General features: G+C 33.6%; 14 protein-coding genes across 14 annotated transcripts; 2 read left to right on the top strand and 12 right to left on the bottom strand.

The window, feature by feature from the left end:
• Positions 1-302: 302 nt before the first annotated feature.
• Positions 303-500, bottom strand: NEPG_02284 (uncharacterized protein; the record flags this gene model as incomplete). The annotated part of the gene is made up of 1 exon (XM_013204657.1): positions 303-500. The coding sequence occupies one exon, from the start codon at positions 498-500 to the stop codon at positions 303-305; it is 198 nt and encodes a 65-aa protein (XP_013060111.1).
• On the bottom strand, positions 454-1,907 carry NEPG_02283 (uncharacterized protein; the record flags this gene model as incomplete). The annotated part of the gene is made up of 1 exon (XM_013204656.1): positions 454-1,907. The coding sequence occupies exon 1, from the start codon at positions 1,843-1,845 to the stop codon at positions 454-456; it is 1,392 nt and encodes a 463-aa protein (XP_013060110.1). The 5' UTR covers positions 1,846-1,907.
• On the top strand, positions 1,890-4,405 carry NEPG_02282 (uncharacterized protein; the record flags this gene model as incomplete). The annotated part of the gene is made up of 1 exon (XM_013204655.1): positions 1,890-4,405. One exon carries the CDS (start codon positions 1,890-1,892, stop codon positions 4,380-4,382), a length of 2,493 nt encoding a protein of 830 aa, XP_013060109.1. The 3' UTR covers positions 4,383-4,405.
• A 61-nt stretch (positions 4,406-4,466) lies between these two features.
• On the bottom strand, positions 4,467-5,836 carry NEPG_02281 (uncharacterized protein; the record flags this gene model as incomplete). Its single annotated transcript, XM_013204654.1, has 1 exon — positions 4,467-5,836. One exon carries the CDS (start codon positions 5,834-5,836, stop codon positions 4,916-4,918), a length of 921 nt encoding a protein of 306 aa, XP_013060108.1. The 3' UTR covers positions 4,467-4,915.
• Positions 5,837-6,092: 256 nt separating this feature from the next.
• On the top strand, positions 6,093-11,978 carry NEPG_02280 (atypical/PIKK/ATM protein kinase; the record flags this gene model as incomplete). Its single annotated transcript, XM_013204653.1, has 1 exon — positions 6,093-11,978. One exon carries the CDS (start codon positions 6,093-6,095, stop codon positions 11,976-11,978), a length of 5,886 nt encoding a protein of 1,961 aa, XP_013060107.1.
• Positions 11,979-12,071: 93 nt separating this feature from the next.
• NEPG_02279 (preprotein translocase) lies at positions 12,072-13,488 on the bottom strand (the record flags this gene model as incomplete). Its single annotated transcript, XM_013204652.1, has 1 exon — positions 12,072-13,488. The coding sequence occupies one exon, from the start codon at positions 13,486-13,488 to the stop codon at positions 12,082-12,084; it is 1,407 nt and encodes a 468-aa protein (XP_013060106.1). The 3' UTR covers positions 12,072-12,081.
• A 325-nt stretch (positions 13,489-13,813) lies between these two features.
• NEPG_02278 (uncharacterized protein) lies at positions 13,814-14,542 on the bottom strand (the record flags this gene model as incomplete). The annotated part of the gene is made up of 1 exon (XM_013204651.1): positions 13,814-14,542. The coding sequence occupies one exon, from the start codon at positions 14,540-14,542 to the stop codon at positions 13,814-13,816; it is 729 nt and encodes a 242-aa protein (XP_013060105.1).
• A 21-nt stretch (positions 14,543-14,563) lies between these two features.
• On the bottom strand, positions 14,564-14,917 carry NEPG_02277 (uncharacterized protein; the record flags this gene model as incomplete). The annotated part of the gene is made up of 1 exon (XM_013204650.1): positions 14,564-14,917. One exon carries the CDS (start codon positions 14,915-14,917, stop codon positions 14,564-14,566), a length of 354 nt encoding a protein of 117 aa, XP_013060104.1.
• NEPG_02276 (uncharacterized protein) lies at positions 14,917-15,459 on the bottom strand (the record flags this gene model as incomplete). Its single annotated transcript, XM_013204649.1, has 1 exon — positions 14,917-15,459. The coding sequence occupies one exon, from the start codon at positions 15,457-15,459 to the stop codon at positions 14,917-14,919; it is 543 nt and encodes a 180-aa protein (XP_013060103.1).
• On the bottom strand, positions 15,441-15,653 carry NEPG_02275 (uncharacterized protein; the record flags this gene model as incomplete). The annotated part of the gene is made up of 1 exon (XM_013204648.1): positions 15,441-15,653. One exon carries the CDS (start codon positions 15,651-15,653, stop codon positions 15,441-15,443), a length of 213 nt encoding a protein of 70 aa, XP_013060102.1.
• Positions 15,654-15,708: 55 nt separating this feature from the next.
• NEPG_02274 (uncharacterized protein) lies at positions 15,709-16,962 on the bottom strand (the record flags this gene model as incomplete). The annotated part of the gene is made up of 1 exon (XM_013204647.1): positions 15,709-16,962. The coding sequence occupies one exon, from the start codon at positions 16,960-16,962 to the stop codon at positions 15,718-15,720; it is 1,245 nt and encodes a 414-aa protein (XP_013060101.1). The 3' UTR covers positions 15,709-15,717.
• A 620-nt stretch (positions 16,963-17,582) lies between these two features.
• On the bottom strand, positions 17,583-17,759 carry NEPG_02273 (uncharacterized protein; the record flags this gene model as incomplete). Its single annotated transcript, XM_013204646.1, has 1 exon — positions 17,583-17,759. One exon carries the CDS (start codon positions 17,757-17,759, stop codon positions 17,583-17,585), a length of 177 nt encoding a protein of 58 aa, XP_013060100.1.
• An 806-nt stretch (positions 17,760-18,565) lies between these two features.
• NEPG_02272 (uncharacterized protein) lies at positions 18,566-19,960 on the bottom strand (the record flags this gene model as incomplete). The annotated part of the gene is made up of 1 exon (XM_013204645.1): positions 18,566-19,960. The coding sequence occupies one exon, from the start codon at positions 19,958-19,960 to the stop codon at positions 18,566-18,568; it is 1,395 nt and encodes a 464-aa protein (XP_013060099.1).
• A 751-nt stretch (positions 19,961-20,711) lies between these two features.
• Positions 20,712-21,866, bottom strand: NEPG_02271 (flap endonuclease 1-B; the record flags this gene model as incomplete). The annotated part of the gene is made up of 1 exon (XM_013204644.1): positions 20,712-21,866. The coding sequence occupies one exon, from the start codon at positions 21,864-21,866 to the stop codon at positions 20,838-20,840; it is 1,029 nt and encodes a 342-aa protein (XP_013060098.1). The 3' UTR covers positions 20,712-20,837.
• Positions 21,867-21,994: the final 128 nt, after the last annotated feature.

Raw genomic sequence — 21,994 nt, 5'->3', positions numbered from 1 at the left:
AATAAAAAAATATTGTAATATAACTTATTATACAATGTGTAATAAAATATATATAACTTATTGTAGAATGTGTAATATATTTTATTATTATACTAATAGATATAAATAGACTAATTAATATATTTTATAATACACTATGTAGCATATGTATACAATATATATTACATAATGTACTATAAAATATATATAACTTATTATACAATGTGCAATAAGTAATGTAGAATGTGTAATAAGTAATACACAGTGAATTGATGAATAAATTTTAAAGTAATAACCCGTTATAACCCGTTATTATTTGTGAATTAAATGATTAGTCTATGCTTACGCTGGTAGAATATGGAAAAAATAGATAAAATAATAAATATTGATAAAACTGTAAAGCACATAACCATTACACCTATGTTTTTACCTCTCTCCTCGGCCGTACTGTTATTATTGAACATCCTGATGGTTTTAGACCGATCTAGTAATGTACTGATGGAGTACGTATGTGTTTGCATGATTAAATATACAGTTCTCTACAATAATCACTCTGAGGCCTGGCATAGAGACAAGTACTTCTAGAAGGTTTGGTATTTGACTGTTATACACACTGAGTGATCTGAGTCTGTATAACTTATAAAAGCAAAAAGGAATTTCATGCCTGCCTTGTAAGTCTGAAAAAGAAAGTGTGTGGATTAGCCTGAGGAAGTTCGTCCAGTTTCTCTTCTCTTTCGGAAAGTTCTCTTTTAATAGCCGTATGCATGCGCCATTCACAAATATTTCTAAATTAATAATAGTCACTAATTGAAGAAATTCTGTTATTTGATCTTCTTCTTGTGGAGTGAGTATGCACATTTCAGATATGCACTGGTTCCTGCCGGGGATGGAAAGAGTGCTTTTCTGGTTTAGTGCATTGTATGTGATAATAGTGACATTATTGCATATGTGTGTGGTTGATATGTGCTTGAGAAGTATACTCCATTTTTTGAATGGTTTATAACAGCAGAATACAACTTGCTCCTTCTGTATGACTAAGTATGAAAAAACTTTGTTTATGTATGCACTGTACCCAGGAAGAATACCATCAAATGAGTTGATCACAGTGTTATTCTGTGCTGAGAATGGGGTTTTACTCAAATATATCACCTCTAAATATATATTTGGATTGCATATTACAACCAGAGGAATACTTCCCATGTAATTTGTATATATAACTAAGCGCAGTGTGCCTGGTACTAGCGTTATTGAAGAATAATCTATTCTCAGATTGCTTACTCTTTCGGCACTTATGGAGATTTCTTCTGCAGATTCCATATCAAGTAGGGATAGGCCCATGTTGAAGAAGTAATTCCTGAAGAAAAACGTTTTTGTTTTTGGAAGGGTTAAAGTAATGTCCTGTGATAGTGTGACATAATTCATATCCAGAATAAGTGTTTTAAGTCCATAGCATTTTGTCAGGTTAGAAAGGCAGGCAGTAATTGTATAGTTTTCCTGTTTATTAATAGCCATGCATACAGTTTCCAGTGATGGAATGCGTGTAAGTATTGTTATTAGCTGGTTAGTGATAAGCTCTGGCCGTTTTATTATAACTTCATTTACTCTGAGCAGCCATCGGGAAAGAAATTCATCTAACTCTATACATGAAGGGGCGAGAGTATCCAGCTTCTCTGCTCTTGTAGTGACTCGTATGCAAATTGCACTATTAAGATTATACTCCAGAACACTTCTGTCCATAGAAGAGATAATTACAAATTCACTCTCTTGTGTACAAACTTGCCAATTGTATTCCTTTAAAGTAAAAACATTATTGGCTTGTGCATATAAGGAAATAGTCGATATAACTACTAAAATATACATACTCATATACAATCCCCAATATTTTGGTCTTTTTTCTTGTGTGTATCTCCATGTTTCTGAGTACAAGCCTATTCTTAGCATGGTTTACAGGTGCATTTCGGGTCATACTTATTGGAGTATATATTTATTGGATACTTTATTTATGCTCTGATTGGTCACTCAGAAATAAAGATGTTTACATATGTGCTGGATTGGTAGATATCATGATGCATAGGCCATTCATACACAATAGTACATTATTTATAATTTGTTTGATATATCTGAGCACAGTGCGTACATCTGGTATTTTATCTTGGATTAATCCATTCTCCTATAATGGAGCAACTACAAATCCACAAGAAGATCTTCGTGTGAATACTCTGTCTATAAACAATCCTGTATACATGGAATTCATACACGAACTGTCGTATAAAAACACTGCTATTGATAAAATAATAGAAATATACGAGGATGAAGACTGGATAAACAAAATATCTGCTCTTTCAGTGATTAATCTGTGCATTGACAGGCCAAGCATAAATATAATTCTAAATAACTTACCCATATTAAAAGACGCATCTCATTTACACATCCAGCTAGAAAGACAGTCAGTTATAACCAGCGGAGGCAGTACACAGCCAGATGAACAGCCAAATACAGCCCAAAGCATTGGTCATGATAATGATCAGTCAAGTGAACAGACAGATACAGAAAAAGCCAAAATCCACAAAAACCTAGAAACTCTATTTAAAAATCTAGGATTAACCCGGATCAAAAAACTTACTTTTTCTGGGATTGACCTAGAAAAAAAGTTGTTAAACTGTCTTTATGTGAATAACCATTCATTAACTGCACTTTCATTCATACACTGCACTCTTTTAGGAGATGTTATAAAGCAGCGCTTTTTAGAGACCTTCATAATGATGTTGAAGCGGTTTAATTATATTAGTAGTTTTTCCTTTATCAACTGCCAGCTTAAAAAGCAAATAGATATGTACATGGATGTTCCTAATTATACGGATCTATTTTTATCTGAAATGGATAAGAGTATAAATAATGAAATTATCCTGCACATTGAAGGCGAGTCTGAATGTGTAGTTGTTACACTTCTAAAACTGTTAAATTCATTTAAAGAAGTGTCACTTTCTAATAACAGCTTACTCTCTCTTGATTTTTTGGAGTCTCCCGAAATAGAAACACGTCTTTCCGGTCTGGAATCCTTTCATTTAAGAAATGAGCCTGCATTAATGTACTTTGAGCCACCATTCTCAAAAATCACACCAAATTTACAGGAGTTGCTTCTTATTGGGATAAATCCACGAATAAGAGTATCTACACAGTTCTTTCTGTATGAGCTGTTGAATGTGGAGACAATTTCTCTTGATGCGCATATATTTGAACAGATTGGGTATAATTCGACTCTTTTCATGAACAACAAGCAAGATATACGTGCATACGGAGGTGGAATAGACTCTTCCGACACACTATATATAAGAATTGCCACTGAAGTATTTAATATAACTAAAAAAGATCTTTGTCAAAACACATCTAGAATAAAAGTGCAGATATTCTCAGATACAATAGAAAAGGCATCAGATGAGGTAAGAATAATTCTTCCTAAATCCTTGGGCACAGAGATTCTTACGATTGAAGTGTTTTCTAATAGCACAGCAAATACTGAATCTATAACAAATCTTATAAAGGCAATTACAAGTAGGTATGAGAATATAGAGATTCTTTCAGTGATATTCAGTTCTCGGATAAAGCAAAAATACATTGACATTTCATTTTTGAAGGAACTTCCAAGTTTGCAATTATTTTCATTTGAAAATTTAGAAGCAGACATAATATTCAATAGCGGTGCGAGTCAAGGATACTTTTCTAAAGGACTTAATTATAATGTACTTTCATTGTGCAAAGAAGATGATACGTGGGTATCTATGAGCGCAACACCTAATTATATTCTGCATGCAGTGGATGTACGCTATTTTAGCCAGTGGGCAACCCTTCCAATAATATATAATCCAGTGCTTTCCCCCATCAGTAGACTAAATGCCCTTCCACAGCCAACATTCATTCCAGAAGAGAATATAAAGTACATTGAATTAAAAAGACAAGAAAAAAATGACCGCAATGTATTGAAAAGATTTGTTAATAACAATAAAAAATGCACCAGTCCGAAGTGCATAACTGGCTTCTCTAAATGGCAACCAGCCAATAATCTGAATTCTTCCACGAAAACCAAAATAGCATCTAACCCCACCAGGTATGAAAACTACTTTATGGTTCTGACATGCGGTCATTATATATGCATTGAGTGCGTAGAACACGCGAAGCCACAAAAAAACACTTCTTTAATTGAAATGGGTAAGTCTTTCATAACTAATCCCTACACGGTTGTAAAAGTCGCGAAAGAGCTGCTTATCCGAAAAAAGGTATCACAAAAACTATCCAAAGCAAGTGTAAGTATGAAGTGCTTAGTCCCAGAATGCATAAACTCGAATCGATTTGTTTTATACAACTACACCAGTGAAATTAACTACATATATGAGTATATCATATAATAGCCAAAAAACTGAAATTGCCATAGAACAGAAATCTTCTATAAGAATAAAATATTCTATTTAACAAAAATTTAATTACACGGCAGGCAATCGTAAAAACCAGAGAATCCAACTTATTCTACAAAAATACATTTGAGAGTGACATATGCTCCTACAACTTATACAGAATTGACTGTGTTTGCCAACAGAATTAACACATTTTTTGACAGAGCTTTTTATGCTATATTCTGCATACTTTGCTGTTTATTTAGGGGCTGTTTCATAGATGGTTAGTATGCGTACAGTAAATTCTGAGAATTCTCATAGGAAATGAAAAATATAGGATTTAGTCTGATAGTACCCCATACATTTAAAAATTCAATAATCCCAAAGTATGATATATATTTGTTAACGGTGTATATATACAAAAAGTGTGAATATTATATTCATACAATAATTCACTGCAAAAATATAATTTCCGGATATAAAATTATAATAACGACCCCTGCAATGTATTTCATGCTATTTATATGATTAACAAAAGTATTTCTATATTATTTTTTAATTAATCTAATTAACTGACAGAGTGCCTTAATAAGTCTAAAAAATATACCAGTAAATACAGTGCCAATAAGTAATCTGTCAGTTATATAACTCTTCTGGTCATTGCACAATAATTCTATGTATTTATAATAATGAATTGTAGTATAGTTATACTTCTCAACTATTCTTACTCTCACTTGGTGTTTATTCTCTGGGGTAATCCTTATCCTACAAAGTGTCCCTTTTGAATGATACTCTATATCTAACGTGTTCCCAGTCACAGAATATATTTCATCAATATATTCATTATAAAATTGAATTGTTCTTCTATTAATATACGTGTTGATGAATATAGTATCATTAGTCAGCGTAGAGTAGAATTTTCTGGTTATTCCAGTATTAACCATCCTTCTAAGCAACATGCGCATATTTATATCAAATACTCTTTCCTCCTTAGAAACACTGCTTTCTTCAACCACTTCATGCGGTCTCGGTATGTTTATTTTAAAAATGCTGTTGTACCCATAATTTGTGCTGTTTTTGGGCCCAAGCACACCAATAACTCGCTGCCACTGATGGAGTATTATTGGATACAGCTCTTCCTTGTAAAATAATGACTTGAAACTGTATGTTTTGTCGTAAGTCGTTATTTCTAATGAACCCGTTAAAAAAAGTGATTTTTTAAGCTCTACCCCAAGAATTGTCTTTAACTTCAGGATTATTGTTGTGTTTCCAAAAATATTTTTAGAATAGAATGACAAGTGCTCTGTGCTTATATAAAGACGGCCTTGAAAATATTTTGAATTATTCTTAAGAAGTGAAGGACATGAGTGCTTTAACTCTTCATTTTTCGGGATAGACTTAAAAAGACTGTGAAATTTTTCCTTTCTTTTTTCTGAGGGAAGAGTCTTCTTAGTGCCTGTTTCACTCATCTGGTCTGTAAATAAAATAAAAATATTCTACATAAAATACAGAATATTTTATACTACTGCAATCCATTAATAGGGTTATAAATACAGAATTGTAACAGGAATATTCTTTAAATTATCCATGAAATTGCCATTCTATCTAATGATTTATGTGCATATTTATTACATTAATTATAGAATTATAGATGGACTCTTAAAATGATGTGTAATATGTTAAAGATACATTGGTATTTAAATTATAAATTGTATTTTCTATTGTATGGTAATACTTACTGTAGAAGAGGAAATACTCTGTGCATTAAGAAGGAATACTCAGGAGACTTCATTATTTCTTATTATAAATATTCTTAAGGAAATACTCAGTAGATTGGATATAAATAGTAGTTTTGGGTTATATGAAAATGTATACGAGGAGTACTGTAAGGTTATTAATAGAGTAAATGCAAAAGAGGGTGAAGCCACAATAAATAATAAACCAAGAAATAACCAAAAAATAAGAAGAAAGGAGTCACTAATGAATAATAGCATAATGAATGAGTGGAGAGAAATTCTTCATAAATTTAATTTTTGTCAATTAGGAAAGGTATTAGAAAAAATTATGTACGGCTATTGTAAAAAACATGGAAAGTTACAGAATAATTATGTTATTCATCTGATTAATCAAATCTGTATAAATATAAAAGAACTAGAAAATAATGAAGATAGTGTAGACATTAAACAGGAATTAATTATGTATTTAATTGATCCATTGCTGTTAAGCATTAATTCAACTAACAGCACAGAGTATAATTTAATTTTAAGTACAGTTGAAATAATATACAGTATAGACCAGAAAATAGTCCATAAAAATATCTGGTTGTGCATAATAACTGAATTAATTGAGAAATATTCAGAAAGAACACTTTTGTTTTTATTAGAAATTTTAAAAAATGAAAATTCTTCTTGGTGTTCTATTATTATTATGTACAGCCTTTATGTGGGAAGAGTGAACATTTCTTATTTTATAGACATATTCAGTAAAGTGGATATATTAAAAGTTACGATGTGTAAATACGATGAGCATTTTATATATCTTATACAGTTGTTATTTATAGGAAAATATCACAGTAAAGAAGGAGATAAATCTGTTATAGAACAATTTATGTGTGTACTGGCAAAATCAGAGCAGTTTAATCATAAATTTACACTGAGCAATGCCAAATCTGTATTTAACCAGTTAAGCAGTGTATGCACACTGGGAACACTTTTATACATTGGAAGAGAAATGGACTTAAATGTAAAATTATGTGCAGAAGACTGGACGAGTCTTTCATCCGTGATTGTTTTACTCTACAGAAGAATAGATTATGCTTTGCTTAATGAAGCACTGAAAAGAAGAAGTATTGAAGATATATTTTATATTTACTGTGTATGTGTTGTACACCCAAGTGCGCTGTATAATATTTCCTCTCAGAGAATTTCGGGATTATTTCAGCATAAAGACCAGTTAAAATCTGACTTATTGCTAATTGAGTATTTCTATTTATTAACTAAGCACAGTGCAGAGTGGAAGTGTTTAAAAAAAAAGAAAAATGAATTTCCTTCGTGTGCTAAGTGTGGAAATACATCAAAAACAAACAGAAGTACTAGAAAGGCAAAATTTAAAAGAAAGAAAGAGAATTTATCCGGTAGAGGAAATAGTGTAGATAATAGACTTAGAGAGACAATCAATTTTCTGACTATAAAAGAGTTCCAAGCAGGCAGTACAGCTACTAATTCAGAACATATAAAAAGAACAGGTATAATGAAAAAACGCGATAGTCTGAAATATGATAATCAAAAAGTATGTGGTCTATGTGCACTTGGAAGATGCTTTAAATCAATTAGAGTTGAAAACAGAAGTATTTTATCGCTAATTGTTGAAGGGGATATTTTAGAGTTAAAATCCTATCTTAATGAATCTGCTAAGACTATTAATTCACTAGCAGTGGTATTGGAGAAAGTCTATCCACAGATCAATATACCCGTGAAAAGCAATCAAGCACTAAGAGACTTAGATGTTTCTGAATACTTTGCATATCCTGAGTGCGTTCGTACATTTCCTATTTTAGAATTCAGCTCAAATAGAGTAAATGCATTGAAAAGCCTCTTTGACAATGATAATTCTCAAAAAAGAGTTATCTGGCTGTTGTTTCTAGAATGTGTATTAGAGGATATTTATGGTATATCAGATATTTTAACAGAAGAGTTCCACCTACAGGTCATAATTAGATCCCCCAGTATATCACAAAAAATATGCAAAAGACATTCTATACCCAGAGAAAAAAGAATTATAGAGCTTTCAATGGAGGTATTGGAAGAAGCTGTTAGTGTAACAGAAGAAGAAAGGAGTACTGTAATTAATGGTTTATTGGCACTTAGTGTATATACGCAAGATCCAGATATTTCTAATAATATTTTAAATTATTTATCTGAAAAAAACAGAAAGCGTACACTCTCTCCTATTCACAATTTTCTGAAGGCTTTTACTTTTATAAAAACAAAAAGAATAGCAGAAAAGGTAGAAAAATGTATGAAAAGTACAAAAGCAGTTATTAATGCAGTGAACACCTTACAATTATATAACAATACAGATGAAATAGATAGCATATCACCGGCTGAGTTAATACGCATGAAAGAAAAATTGTTTCAGGAAGTAAACACACTTGCCCCAGCAGAACAGCACTGTATAAAAGAATACTTTACTCAAAAAAACCTGTCATATACACTGTATGAGCACAGCTATCTTCTTGCCAGGGGAAGTACTTCTAAAATAAGAGAAATAGCAGAAATATATTACGATGAAGAATTACGGATAAAACCGTCCCCAGATAAGAACTCTGTGCTAATGGACAATGCTTGTGTATATTTGGCAAGTGGTGTGATGTGCTCAATATATCCCGAAAAGTATTTTATATTTTTCGTACTAACACAGGTGCTAGAATGTGATAAAGAAGTGACATCCTTGGAGAAGTATGCTTTGGTGCATGCACTAGAATACTTGTATGTGTATGATCTGGATCTATTTAGAGAGTTAGTTAGGCTGTGCACCAAGAAAACATTCTTTTCAGCCTACTGCACAGTAAAAAATGCACAAAAGAATTTTATGCAGGCGGGGTTCTTTGAGGTCCCACATCAAATACTGTTACCAGAACAGATTGAAATATACTCAAAAAAAGAATTTGGAAGTAAAAAGAAAGAAGCTCTAACAGAGAACTCTTCTTTGGTTCTACGAAAGACAGGCGCGCTTTCTATGGAAAAGGAGAAACTCATTCTTGCTCAGTACCAGAATGCATTCTTTACAACGCATTATAACTACTCAGATGTAACTTCTGTTGTAAGTGATTATTTTAATGGAATACTTCCCATTGCCACAATGAGAGTATTATTATTTCTATGCGAGGTTAAGAAAACAGAGGGGATTGATGCAGTGCCGTGTACATCATCCAGAGACTTTTTAAAAATATTCTTCTATGCAGCTTCATCTGCGACTACTCCTATAGAATATCCATACTATGGAATACCAGACATGCTTAAAAGTGAAAAACCCCTCTCCCTACAGGACCAGGACATAAATATAGAAATACAGAATACAAATGAAGAAATCCAGATGTATCTAGGCAGGCACAGAGATGATGGATTCATAACCAGAGATTCTGAAACTGACAGAAAATCATTTGAAGTGTTAGAGGTTGATAAAATTCTGCGGGCGGCTGATAGACTCACTCGCTGGGCTGAAGCAGCAGATAAATCAGCTGAAATAGAATATCTTCTCACAGGAACCGTTATATCCACAGGCGCAGAAACATACATTAATTTTCTGCAGTCTAACAAAGTACAGCAGCGGTTCAGATTTTTAAGTGCGATTAACGTGGACACTCCTCTTGTTGGTGCACATGAGATAGAAGAAATTCTCTATATATGCACACGCAAACCACAAAAAACAATTGATGCTCTAAATAATTGCCGTGCTCTTACAAAGAGTGGAATGCATAGCATGGTATGTGCCCTCGAGAAGAAATGGTTTAAAATAAGTGCTGAGTCGTATTATGTAAGAAACACCAAAGAAATAGAAATACCACAGAACACAATTATGTCACAGACTATGCATAGACTAAAACTAAAAAGAAAAAGAAATCTTTCTGCTGCTCTTTCACTATTCAAAATTAGCCATAACATACATACGTTAAAGGATCCACTCTTTTTACTAACAGAAATAGAAACAGGGCTAAAAACAGAGCTTGAAACAATCATTACAGATGAAGACAAAGCTATTATTAGCCAAAATAATCAACAAAATACAAGGATAAGCCAATGTACATACATTCTCTCTAAGGCAGTCTGCGCAAGAATTGAATATCTTCTAAATGAGTTCGAATGCCACCCCATAGACATTCTGAATAAATATGTAAAACCTGCAGAGAAATTATATTTCGGCCAGCATGAGTTGTTTGTGTTGGAGGCACTTGCAGGTACATGTCTGACTATTTACAATAGAAATATAAGCACTCCACAGGCGCATAAAATAGCACGTACTCAAAGGGTGCAAAGTGCAATTCTTCAGAAGGAGCATGCGGCGATTAAAGAAACAGAAGATTGTAAAGCAAAGCAGCAGACAGAGGTAGAAGAAGCATCCTACAAAATAGGGATAGCTCTGTACATTAAACTAGCAGAAAAAAGCAGGAAACTCCAGCATATAATCTCTCTTATCCATCTTCTTTTCTGTGAAAATGCATCAGAATCGGTAATTGAAAATATTTCACTGGAAGGAATCCAAGTAAACTCTTTTCTTCCACTAAAGCAACAGATCATTTCAAAATATTTTCATTTATTAATCACACAGAATAAGCCTGCTTTACTTTCGCACCTGTCCAAAATCATTTTCCGATTGATGGATAGCTCGCCCTTTTCCATTATTTACGATGTTCTTATACGAGAGATAACTGCAAAGAAAAAAATACGAATTCCTGCATGTGTAAGAACGCACGCAGAGTCAGTTATATCACAGTACAAGACAATATATAAACAAGGCCAAATGGGGCTTTCATTAACCAGCGCATTTCCTGTAAATACCCCTATACTTTCACGTGAAGTGAAGAATAGTCCTGTTTTTATTCATGCAGTACATCGAACTGCAAAAGTGCTAAGTGGTATTAATAAGCCGATCTTAATTTCTATTGTAGGAACAGATGGCATTGCATACAAAGAAATTCTTAAGAAGAATGACGATCTAAAACAAGATATTCTTAGTATGCAAGTCTTTTCCTACATGAACACTGTCTTAGAGTCTACAGCAGCCACGCAGTCCATTCAAGAAAGAATCAGAACATACAAAATAATTGCCCTAGACAAACTCTTTGGGATAATTGAATTTATAGACGGGGCAGAGCCGGTGGGTACTGTGATTGAAGGCCTACATAAAAAGTACTTTCCTCAGGAAATAAGCAGCAGTAGGTGTAGAGAGATTATGCAGAAGTGCATTAATGCTTCAATTGATGTAAAAACCAAAATACTTTCACGCCTGCATACAGAGTATTCTCCTGCCCTAAAGCGAGTCTTTGAGGGAAGGGGGCCATTTGAATACTTCAAAGGAAGAAAAGCGTTCACTAACTCCTTTGCAATTCTTTCCATTGCAACATATATTCTTGGCCTGGGGGATAGGCACCCACAAAACATTCTATTGGACATGGCAACAAAAGAACTGATAAATATAGATCTAAACCTTATTTTCGACCAGGGAAAGGCGCTGGCTATCTCTGAGAAAATTCCCTTCCGAATGACCCAAAACATCCAGCAAGCAATAATTGCTGAAGGAGTTCACTCCTATGAGAAGCCAATGGCAGTTTTTCTCGGTGCTCTGAAAAACTCGAAAGAAAATCTTCTTGTCTTTATTTCCATTCTGCAGAATGAGCCGCTTCAAAGGTGGCGAGTCATCCAAAAAATATCTCGGGAGAATACGCTGTTTTCAGACTACAAAAGCATTGAAGAAAGAATGAAAAATAAGCTAAATGGAATAGAAAATGGGTTTGTGCTAAGCAATACAGCACATATTCAGTGTCTCGTGCAAAGGGCTGTAGACATATCTAACCAGGCAGCAATATATCCTGGCTGGTCGCCGTGGATGTAGTACTGGCCCTTCACCCCACACCTATATATTACAGCTGCTAGATGTCTTTCATAACTGTATATTCTCGCAATAAAGATGGCATTCAATATAATCCTTATTTATTCTACTGCATTCCTTTGTATTTCATCTGTTCTTTTACAAATAACTCAAAGTACTGCCCAATAATTGACACGGCCAATATGATGTTTTGTCCTGACCCAATTGTATCAAGCAAGTCACTCATTATACTGATACCTCCTACAATTAAACCAGAAAGCACAGCTGCAATTGGTATATACCTATCTAACATATCCTGTGTTCCCTGAACAGAGTATCCCTTCACAACCAGTTTTTGTTTCTGGAGTTGTTTCCCCACCTCTTTGGGTGAGCTTTCATTCATATCTACCCAGTAGTATGCCAGAAGACCAGATGTGGTCAGCATGAACGAGGTGTAAATCAAGAAATGGATTGGGTTCTTTAATGCGGCCAGAATATTAACAGGTGGTGATATAAAGTATGCTATTCCCTTAACAGGCACGTATATCATACTTTCATTTATGTCCCACAGACCTAGAATTCTTGTATACCACTTAGTTGGGAATCTGTCAAAGAGGAACTTGGATATTCTGTAGTAGTTTGTGAGTATCTGGTTCTGTATGATAATTGGTGTGCTAGAAACATAGAACAGCTTAATTCCCCAGTTAATGTATCTTGTCTTCATTTGGGTAGACTCCAACTGTAAGTCTAGACGTATATTGTACAAATATATAACTAGAGAGAACATTGCAACTGTTGTGAGTAGGCATGATATGTTTGGAAAGTTTTTTCTGAAGAACGCTTCATAGAGTGCCTCAAACTTATTTCTGCGTATTTTCAACAGCTGAAGCAAACTAATCAAAGACCCCTCAAACTCTGGGCCCTTTCCTGTGTTGTACACTGAAGGGCTGAATGCTTTCCACACAATTGACTCGCAGATATTTGCTACAATAAATAGATTCACACCAGAGCCCAAACCGTATCCCTTCTGAAGCAGCTCATCTAACAGAATGATTATTACTCCAGAGAACATCAGTTGTACTAAAATAAGAATGCATGCAGATAGCCCCAAGTTTGATGGGGCCCCAAAGAACCCAGTAGAAATCTGCACTAATGCCTGACTGAATGTAATTATAAGTGCCAGTAGTTTCTGGAGGGAGGCCATTAAAAGAGAATCCTCTTTTATGCTTTCATCTATTTTTAAAAGATCCACAAACCCAAGGAACTGGATGATAGAACTCGTCATAAGAATGGGGCCTAGACCCAAGTCCATTAGGGTTCCTCTGTTACCCGCCATCATTGCTCTAAGCCAATAAACAGGATCGGCTTTATCATTTATCATAATACCAAATAGTGGTATCTGCGAGGCTACAAAGTAAATAAGTATTGCAATTAGTGTCCATAAAAGCTTCTCTTGGAATAGAACTTTTCTGTCACTTGACTGCACTTCTGGTAAGAATGGCACAAATGGCTTAACAAAGTCAAGGATGCGCATTAGAATTATTAAAATAAAAAATATTTTGGATTTATAATTTAAAATTAATTAAATCCCGAATTACGCATTTCCTTGAAGCCCAGCCGCATTTTACTTTGAGTATTTTGTTAATAAATAAAATATACCGTAAATAGCCTATTCTGGGTTGTTATTGCTATGAAAATATTCTGTTTATTTATTGTATATTATGCTATCTATTATAAGTATTTTTAAACTTCTATGGTTTATATAGGTAGTTGTTCATACAAGTTTTTATATAAACAGTTCTATGCTCTTATTAAAGAACACTTGGTAGTTTGAGTAATTGGCAGTTGTGGTTTTATAGTTAAATATATTCAGAAAGATTACTTTCCACTGCTTTCGGGTCTTTAAAGTTGTCCTGCACGGTTTCTATTAATTTTTGCATTGATTCTGTCTTTACATAGCCATTAAGATACTTTTTTATATAAAGTATGTTTATAATTAACTGATTTCCCTTTTTGCCAAATGGCTTAGACTTACTTAAAAAAGCTTCTTTTATCTCTTCTGCAAGAAGGTCTTCTACTCTTTCTAGAATTAGTCTTTTAGGCTCCTTAAATACATCTTCCTTGTCTTTTGGGTTGTTTTTTCTCTCTCCAATAAATATGCGAATATCCTCTACAATTTTAATTGCCCATTGCTCTGGCTTGACTGAATAATTCGAATTTTCTGTATACGTTCCCTGAAACATATCCAGTATTATGGCACGTATCTTTAATACTTCTCTTTTGCTTGCATAGTCAAGCACTTCTTCCTGAAGCTTCTCTCTTATTTCACTCTTCAGCACCTTCTCATTATCCAGGGCGCTATGTAGAATAGAATACATACATATGCTTAAAGAATAAAGCATGGGAAGGCTTGTTTCTTTTTTGTATATCTTGTCAATGCTTAAATTTATGTACAGATTAATCATCTTTCTCCTGTACTTGATAATTTCTTTTCTATTTAAGTCTTCAATAAGTGAAGAAAATACCTGAAATAATTCTTCTGTTGTACATTCCATTGCCAAAACAATTGCTAAAACATATTTCACCATAAAATACTTTAAAACACACTCTCACAGTGTTTCTTCTATTTGTTCAACAACATTCCCCTTTACAATGTATATGTTCTTTTCTCCGCGTATTACCACATTTAAATACGTGTCTATTTCTTCACAGACACCTCTTATTTCCCTTCCTAAATATTTTACAATCACGGTCTTTCCTATAAATAAAGACTTCTCAGATGGCATGGCTTTATTCTTGCGCTTAATCTCTCTTCTTTTCTCATCTGAAACACTAAATGTACTCTTAGTCCTGTCTTTTCCTTTATTCTTAGTTAAATTGTCTTCTTTACACTTTTTACTCCTCTCTTCACATGTGCTCTTTCTTTTCTCATGTCCACTCGTGCGCTCTGTCTTTTTCTGCATTATTTTTTTACCACCTCCATAGACCCGTTATTTAAAAGATATTCCACCTCTCTCTTCCTTATAAAGTATAAAGACCCCTTTTTTGTTTCTATTAGATTGCCACCCATTTCTATTACACCGCACTCTTTCTTTGCTAGTACATGCACGTAGTACTCTATCGGCACATCTCGGTGCATAAAATTTATGAATGGGAAGTTGCTGTAGTAGTTGTTTGTTATTTCTTTGAACTTTTTAAGATAAATATCCCCGCCACCACTCAACTCTGCCTTATCTGCTACTCCCGCTGCATCCTCGTGTACATATGACTCAAGTAGTCTATTTCTTTCTAATTCTTTTATTTTTATAATTCTCACAAGCCTTTCTGTCTCTCTCTTTAGGAATAAATAACACAACGAGAGTTCTACTGAATTCGGGTCTTTTTCCATTTCAGCTGCCAATTCCTTTATCTGGTTCTCTTTTATTAAAATCTGGGACTTTATCCTTGCAAGCTCTTTCTTATTTGTTCTGCTTAAGAGTATCGCATTCAGTGCTTCTTCTTGCATTTTTCACTTCCTTCTAGGCCAGCAAAAAATTCATTTAGTATTGAGCGCGTGCTTCTCTCCTCCTCTTCATCAGCTGGCTGAACTTTAATTCTCTTTTTTATTTCTTTCAACTCCTTGGTTATTAATTCATACGTCTTTAATATCTCTTGAATGACTTCCTTTGTAATGTCCTGCATTTTTTGTCTTTCCTTCATTGCTTATATGCACAATAAGTCTTTGTTTTATTAATCTGTAAATTATTCTATGAATGTCCATTTATTATGAATCTGTGTGCACTTTGCTGTAGAAGTCTTTCACACTTGTGCAGTCCTTGATTTTTTTGCAGAATTTGTAAATGCTGCACGCTTCGTTTTTTGTGTTTTGTAAAACTTTGGCCGACCTTTCTTTTATTAAATCTAAAACTAATTCTTTTGTATAATTCTTGTGCTCTAACGGATCTTTAAGTGGGCCGGTTAAAATGACTTCGGAATTGAGTTTCATATAGCCCTCTGTAATTAGGTCCAGCTTTTTTATAGATTTCTGCGAAATAATAAACTGTGCCTCTGTTTTGTCTAACATAACAATCATCCCTAGATCTATAAGACGTAAATCTGCAATTGTACACCAAATTTGCTGTAGTTTAGCAATTGCACAGTTAATAGGCGGCATGTTTGATATTCTATAAAAAAGATACCGGTTATTTCTTCTAGAAATTTCTCTTTTTGTCATTTCTTCTAGACATAATTGTGCTTTCTCTTGTGTCAATCTCTTTCTCTTCCTTTCTTTCTTAGCAGGGATTTTTGTGTTATAAGACATATTTGGCTGATAAAAATTGTTGTCAAGAATTTCTTCATACACTACCTCTGGGTATACATCCTGGTTTTCTTGTAACAATTCCTTTTCTAACGACTCATCATATGAAGACATGCCATTCTCAAATATTTCTGTTATTTTTTCGCTTTTAACCGGCATTTCTGGTGTTTCTTCCTTTGGTGCCTCTTCTAATGCCTTTGCGTTTAATAGCGTGGTTATTCCTTCTAATATATTTTTCATTTGGTTAATTACTGGAGATGATTCTATAAGCTGATTAAATGTGTGCTGTGTTGGATCTATTCGTTGTGAGTTGGCTGTGCGAATTGGTAAAATAAGCGAAGACCCTGCCCGTACTTCATTTGTTTTTTTCTGCTTGCTTTTTATCGGGCACTCGCGGTCACTTCTTTCTTTTGATGAAGTGCTAAAGCCGTTTGAGTTTCTGCGCTGGCTTCTTGTTGCTGGACTTCTCTCTATTGGGGCCTCTTCTGTGTGGTTTAAATATTTTGACCTTTCCAGCCGGTTTATTATTTCTTGTATCTTTTTCTCTCTTTTTTCGCTTGCCTCAACGGGAATGGATGGCGTGTTTCTCATATTATTTTTATTTATATTTTCTGCAAACTCTTCATCCATTAGTAATTCATTTGAAATTGCGTGCGCTCTGCTTTTAGTGGTACTTTCTCTCTCCTGTCTCGGTTTCTGCCCTCCTCTCATTGATTTACCACGCCTCTATCAAATTTTTTTTAATTTATATTCTCAATCCCAGTATTACAACCGTGTATATATACTACTACTATTATAGAACAATTTACGATTAATGGCTCAAATAGTCAGCCCACATAATTGTTCTGCATATTATTTACATATTTTATTTTTATCGCAATTGTTTTACATATATAACAACTAGTTCGAAGGTATTTGAATGTATCTGTAATAAATTGCAATATAAATAAGTGAATATAGCCTATACAGAATATCCTAGAGAAAAACACTCTATTATTTTGTAAGTGTTAATAATTTAGTATAAATGATTTATTTTCGGGTTTATAAACGGTTTATTGTTGCTCCATATTCATATTTAATACCTTTGTTTTACTTATTGCCATGAAATTCTTGACCATGCATCTCTTTAGTGATTTTTTCAGTTATTTAATTTTTGTAATATTTTATTTTTAATAAATCATGCATAGTTCACATGCTTTAATTCTTCTCATATTGGTATAGATCCGCAATTCTATTCTCTGCTTTTGTAATATACTCTTTCATTATAGACTCCTGTCCAGTTACTTTTTTCATCTTCATATTATACTGAATAGTTATATCTTTCATTTTTCTTATATATTCGTAGCTTGATCACATACTAGAATGTCTTTGTCTTCTGCGCAGATATACATCTGTCTATTTCCTTTTGATATTAAGTATTTGAAATATATCACCGCACTATTTATTCCTATTGCTTCTTCTCTTAATATGCCATATATGTCTGGAGTTGTTTTCTTAGAAAAAGGCATTCTTAAACTCTGACCTTTATTGAATTTGTATACACATCTATATACCGTATAATCAATTTAATTTATATTGACTTGATGTGTCAACAAGTATTTCTGATTTAATTTGTGTTGTCATGTTTATGCAAACATTCCGATAACTCATGTCATGCTACACAAATGCTATTCTTAGCATACAACGTCTGGAATTATATCTTCTTTATCTTGTATACTGTTATTCACCTTAGAATAATTTGCCCCTGTCTGGTTTTCCCCTTTTCCTCGTAAATGTGAACTCTTATTAGTCATGCCAGCATCTCTTCTTTATTAATTTTTGAAAATATTATATAATTTCGGCCCTCCATCATTTGATTCCATCACACCAATACACTCCCAAATAAGGCGCATTTCATAGACTATGTTTCATTGCTACTGGAAGGCGCAATGTCACCACTAAGGCGTGCATGATATCTGGGGCGCACAGAGGACCAAGGCCACTATTTCATACCTCCCATTTTTAGTTTTTTTACTAGGGTGGCTGGAGAAGTAAAATCACACACCTTTACTTTCTTAATAGTATTGTTCTCTTGTAGTCTCCTTGCCTCCTCTTTTAATATGAGAATATGATGTTCTTCTATTTTGTTTTTCTGAGTTAACTGATTTGTTTCTTTTCTTTAGTGTTTTTCTCGAGTTTCTTCTCTATTTTTTAGAATCAGCTGCTGTATGTAGCATGGAAAGTTAGAGACTCTTCAGAAATTGCCCGCTTTTTAGAAGGCATCTATGAGAACTCCATACATAACTCGTTATTTGTCGAAAAGAAGTATTATTTATTACATTGGTAATTTAACATTATTCTCTTCCATCCATAGGCCACCTAGCATTGGATCACCTGGTTTCACATAGAATTTAATTTTTTGCATTTGTTGTAGCTCGAATACCCACACCTTTGCTTTTACTATCAATAAAGGTGTGTCTGAATCACTTTCTTCATTATCATTATATTTACTTTTCTTTTCCTCATAAACAGGAAGTTCTAAGTATTTCACTAGTTCTATTGGTAGTGTATTAAAATCTGAAATTGGACTTAATTCAAATCTAACATCTTCTCCGCCAAGTATCATATAAATTTTATGTACAACCGTAGGCGGCCTGCAGTTAGGACAATTTCTATTAATTGGTGTGTCTTGCGGCACTTTTTCTTTTTTTTTGTCTAACGAGTCCATCGATTTTGAACCGCGTTTTTTCTCATTCTGCATCATCTCAGAATATAGAGTGCCTCGTCTCTCATTGTAATAATCTGGACTATTCGAAATATCTATTGTGTCATATATATCCAAAATCACCTGGGCATCTGGATGGGTTAATGGATTCTGGTAATAGTCGTTCATTTCTTGAATAATCACATTTTCTCTGCATTCTAGCGCGCACACATATGCAGATGTTGATTTTTCATGTACTATATCTGAATATCGTAAATGTGTTTCATGACACAGTCCATCTATGAAATCTCTGTATATCCATTTCTTAATTTCTCTATCTGAAATGCGATATGGCCTCTGTCTTACAATGCGCCATCTAACCGCATTGTAGTAATCTCTAATGTATAAGAAATCCCCTTGGTATGGCGCTACCTCGTCGTTATGGGGATACATATCCTCAATCATTCGGCAAACAGCACCAAGCAAAGTATCTACATTTTTAATTTCTCCTAATACGCCCTTTGATCTTTTTGGTAATATTGATTCAATCAGATCCATAAGATTGTGGTTTAGATTGCCTATCTGAATAGCAACCCAGGCTTTTCTTTTCCATATATGAATGTGTGGCCTAATCTCGGGTGTAATCATAGGAAATGCTACCTCAGCAGGCAAGAATTCATCCTCATTTTGTGCATTTCTGTATAGACGTGCATTGATTATTTTATACTTGAATGGCAATGCAGCTTCTTTTCTACGGGTATACTCTTTCCAGTCTTGGATTACTATTCCGTTATTTAATTTATTTGCTGATTTATCTACTATTGAATTTATTATGCAATGCCCTTCTGGTGGGTACTTGTTATTTTTAAAATAATAATCTAATATAGATAAATCATGTGAACTTTGGTTGGAATTTTTGTTCTTTTTGCTTTTCTTATGTGGTATTCCTTTCACCACATCCTCTGTATTTGTGATTCTTGTTCTGTTGTTTAGTATTCTTAATGGTTCTTTTGTTGAACTACTCATTTTTATTTTTTTTTGTAAGCACTATTTAAATAAATAACTTTTTTAAATAATTTTATTGAACCTCAGGCTAAGACTAGTTGTTTATCCTCTGTCACATAATTGAAACTCATTTTAAATTTTTTATTATTCTTGTCTTATATAACTTTAGACATCTGTATTGTTGGTTTGAAATACTTAGATCCAGAATAGTAAACAAAAAGATTATATTAAAATGTCAAACAATAAATGACAGCTTGTGTGATTGCAGGCATATATACAAGGGCGGCGTGAATTAAATAAATAACAAGTTTTTGGATGTCTAACCTGAAAATCAAGAAAAAACCATCTTGCTTGATATTCTATTGTTATATGGTATTTATAGTAAAATGTCTGTGTTCTCATGTTACCTAAATATAACTTGCTTGCTGCTTGGGGGTATCAAATTTTAAATAAATTAAAACTATGGAGAAATGTCAATTACGACAATGTATATAGAAATAATAAATGTATACACTTTTTATTTATTTTCTTTAACATATATAAAATAAATTGGAAATAAAGAGAAAATATATTTGTTATAAGAGAAATAATTACTACAAGATATAATATAAACAAGAGTTTATTCTGAACAAAATTAATCCTAGTTTCATAATAAGACAAGTGTATTGAACACAAGAAATCTAAGGAATATTTATGTATAACTCTACATAAACCACATATTATAGATAGATTTGTTTATAATCCGAAATTCTGAAATTTATAGATTGTATTACTTATTAATACTTCAGCCACAAAAATTTGGTTGTATTAATTCATTTTATATTCAGTATAGCCATACTAAAAGAATCCTTTATATAAAACATACAAGGATATGGTCCGAAAAGTGCAGCTTTTTTGGTTATACCACTTTCTTGGCAAACATCAGAAGAGATGACTGTTTTTTTGTTTTATTTTGTGCTTGTAGCCTTTCAATAGCGGTTTCTACTTTTTTTGTGTCAAACCCATTTTCTTCCACTAAGAATTGCAGTATTTCTTTTACATCAGGCGGAGAAAGAGAAAAAACGGGAGGCTTGCCTGCATCCTGTGATGTGAATATTTCTCTTGCTTGGATATATGGCCACCCCTCTTCTGGCATTGTTACCCTCCCGTTTTCTAGTAATTTTTCTATTGAGCGGTGCTCTTGTACCAAATCATATACCTTCTTTGGGCCCATTCCCTTTAACTTCTGACAGTAGTCACATCCCAAAAGTATGCACATATCAATAAATTCTGACTGGTCTAGCCCAGTCTGTTTAAGAACCATCTCTAGAGATATTTCCATCACAGATAATTTCTTTTTCATAAGAGCAGGGAAGAAGTTTCGAAGAAGAATCTTTCCTCCAAATGCCAGGGAGTCCATGTCCTCAGAGACCACCCCGTTCACAGCTCCACATATGTTCAGCGCAGCACAGAACCCCTCTGCTTCGTTTGGTGCTGTCATATATGGAATTCCCATTACCTTTAACAAATGCTGTGCAGACTCAACGTGGTACTTAGTCGCACGCACGGTCCTTTTTGCGTGCTTTACCTTTTCTTCTTCAGTCACTGCTTCAACTAAGTCCTTTTCAGCCTGCTCCTTACGAATTCTTCTTTCTGTTAGAGTGTTTTCCTTTAGCTCTGGCGGCTGCCCATCAAATATGTACACAGGAATTATTCCCTTCTCAAGAAGATTTATGGTCTTGTAGAATATTCCATATATATGTGCAGTTGTCTCTCCATTCTTGTTTTTTAAGTTGTCCATTCCGTATCTTATTGCCACAAGAGACTGATATAATATCATGCTTGCATCAATTGCAACCTTCCACCCTCGATACTTTTCTATTTGCGTGTTTCTTATTGACTTTGGTGCTTTTTCTTTTAATAGCTCAGTTAGCTTGCATATTCCCATGGATTTTTACATAAAATAATTTTTGGGTTTTACTAAGGAAGATGCTCAAACAATAAAGAATACCACCACAAAACAGAATATAACAGAAAAATTACGTATAAGCAAGAGAATAATATTATTTATATTCT

This window comes from Nematocida parisii (genome assembly GCF_000250985.1).
Source record: "Nematocida parisii ERTm1 unplaced genomic scaffold supercont1.6, whole genome shotgun sequence".
NCBI classification, from domain to species: domain Eukaryota; kingdom Fungi; phylum Microsporidia; genus Nematocida; species Nematocida parisii.
This window is presented reverse-complemented; position numbering and strand designations above follow the sequence as displayed.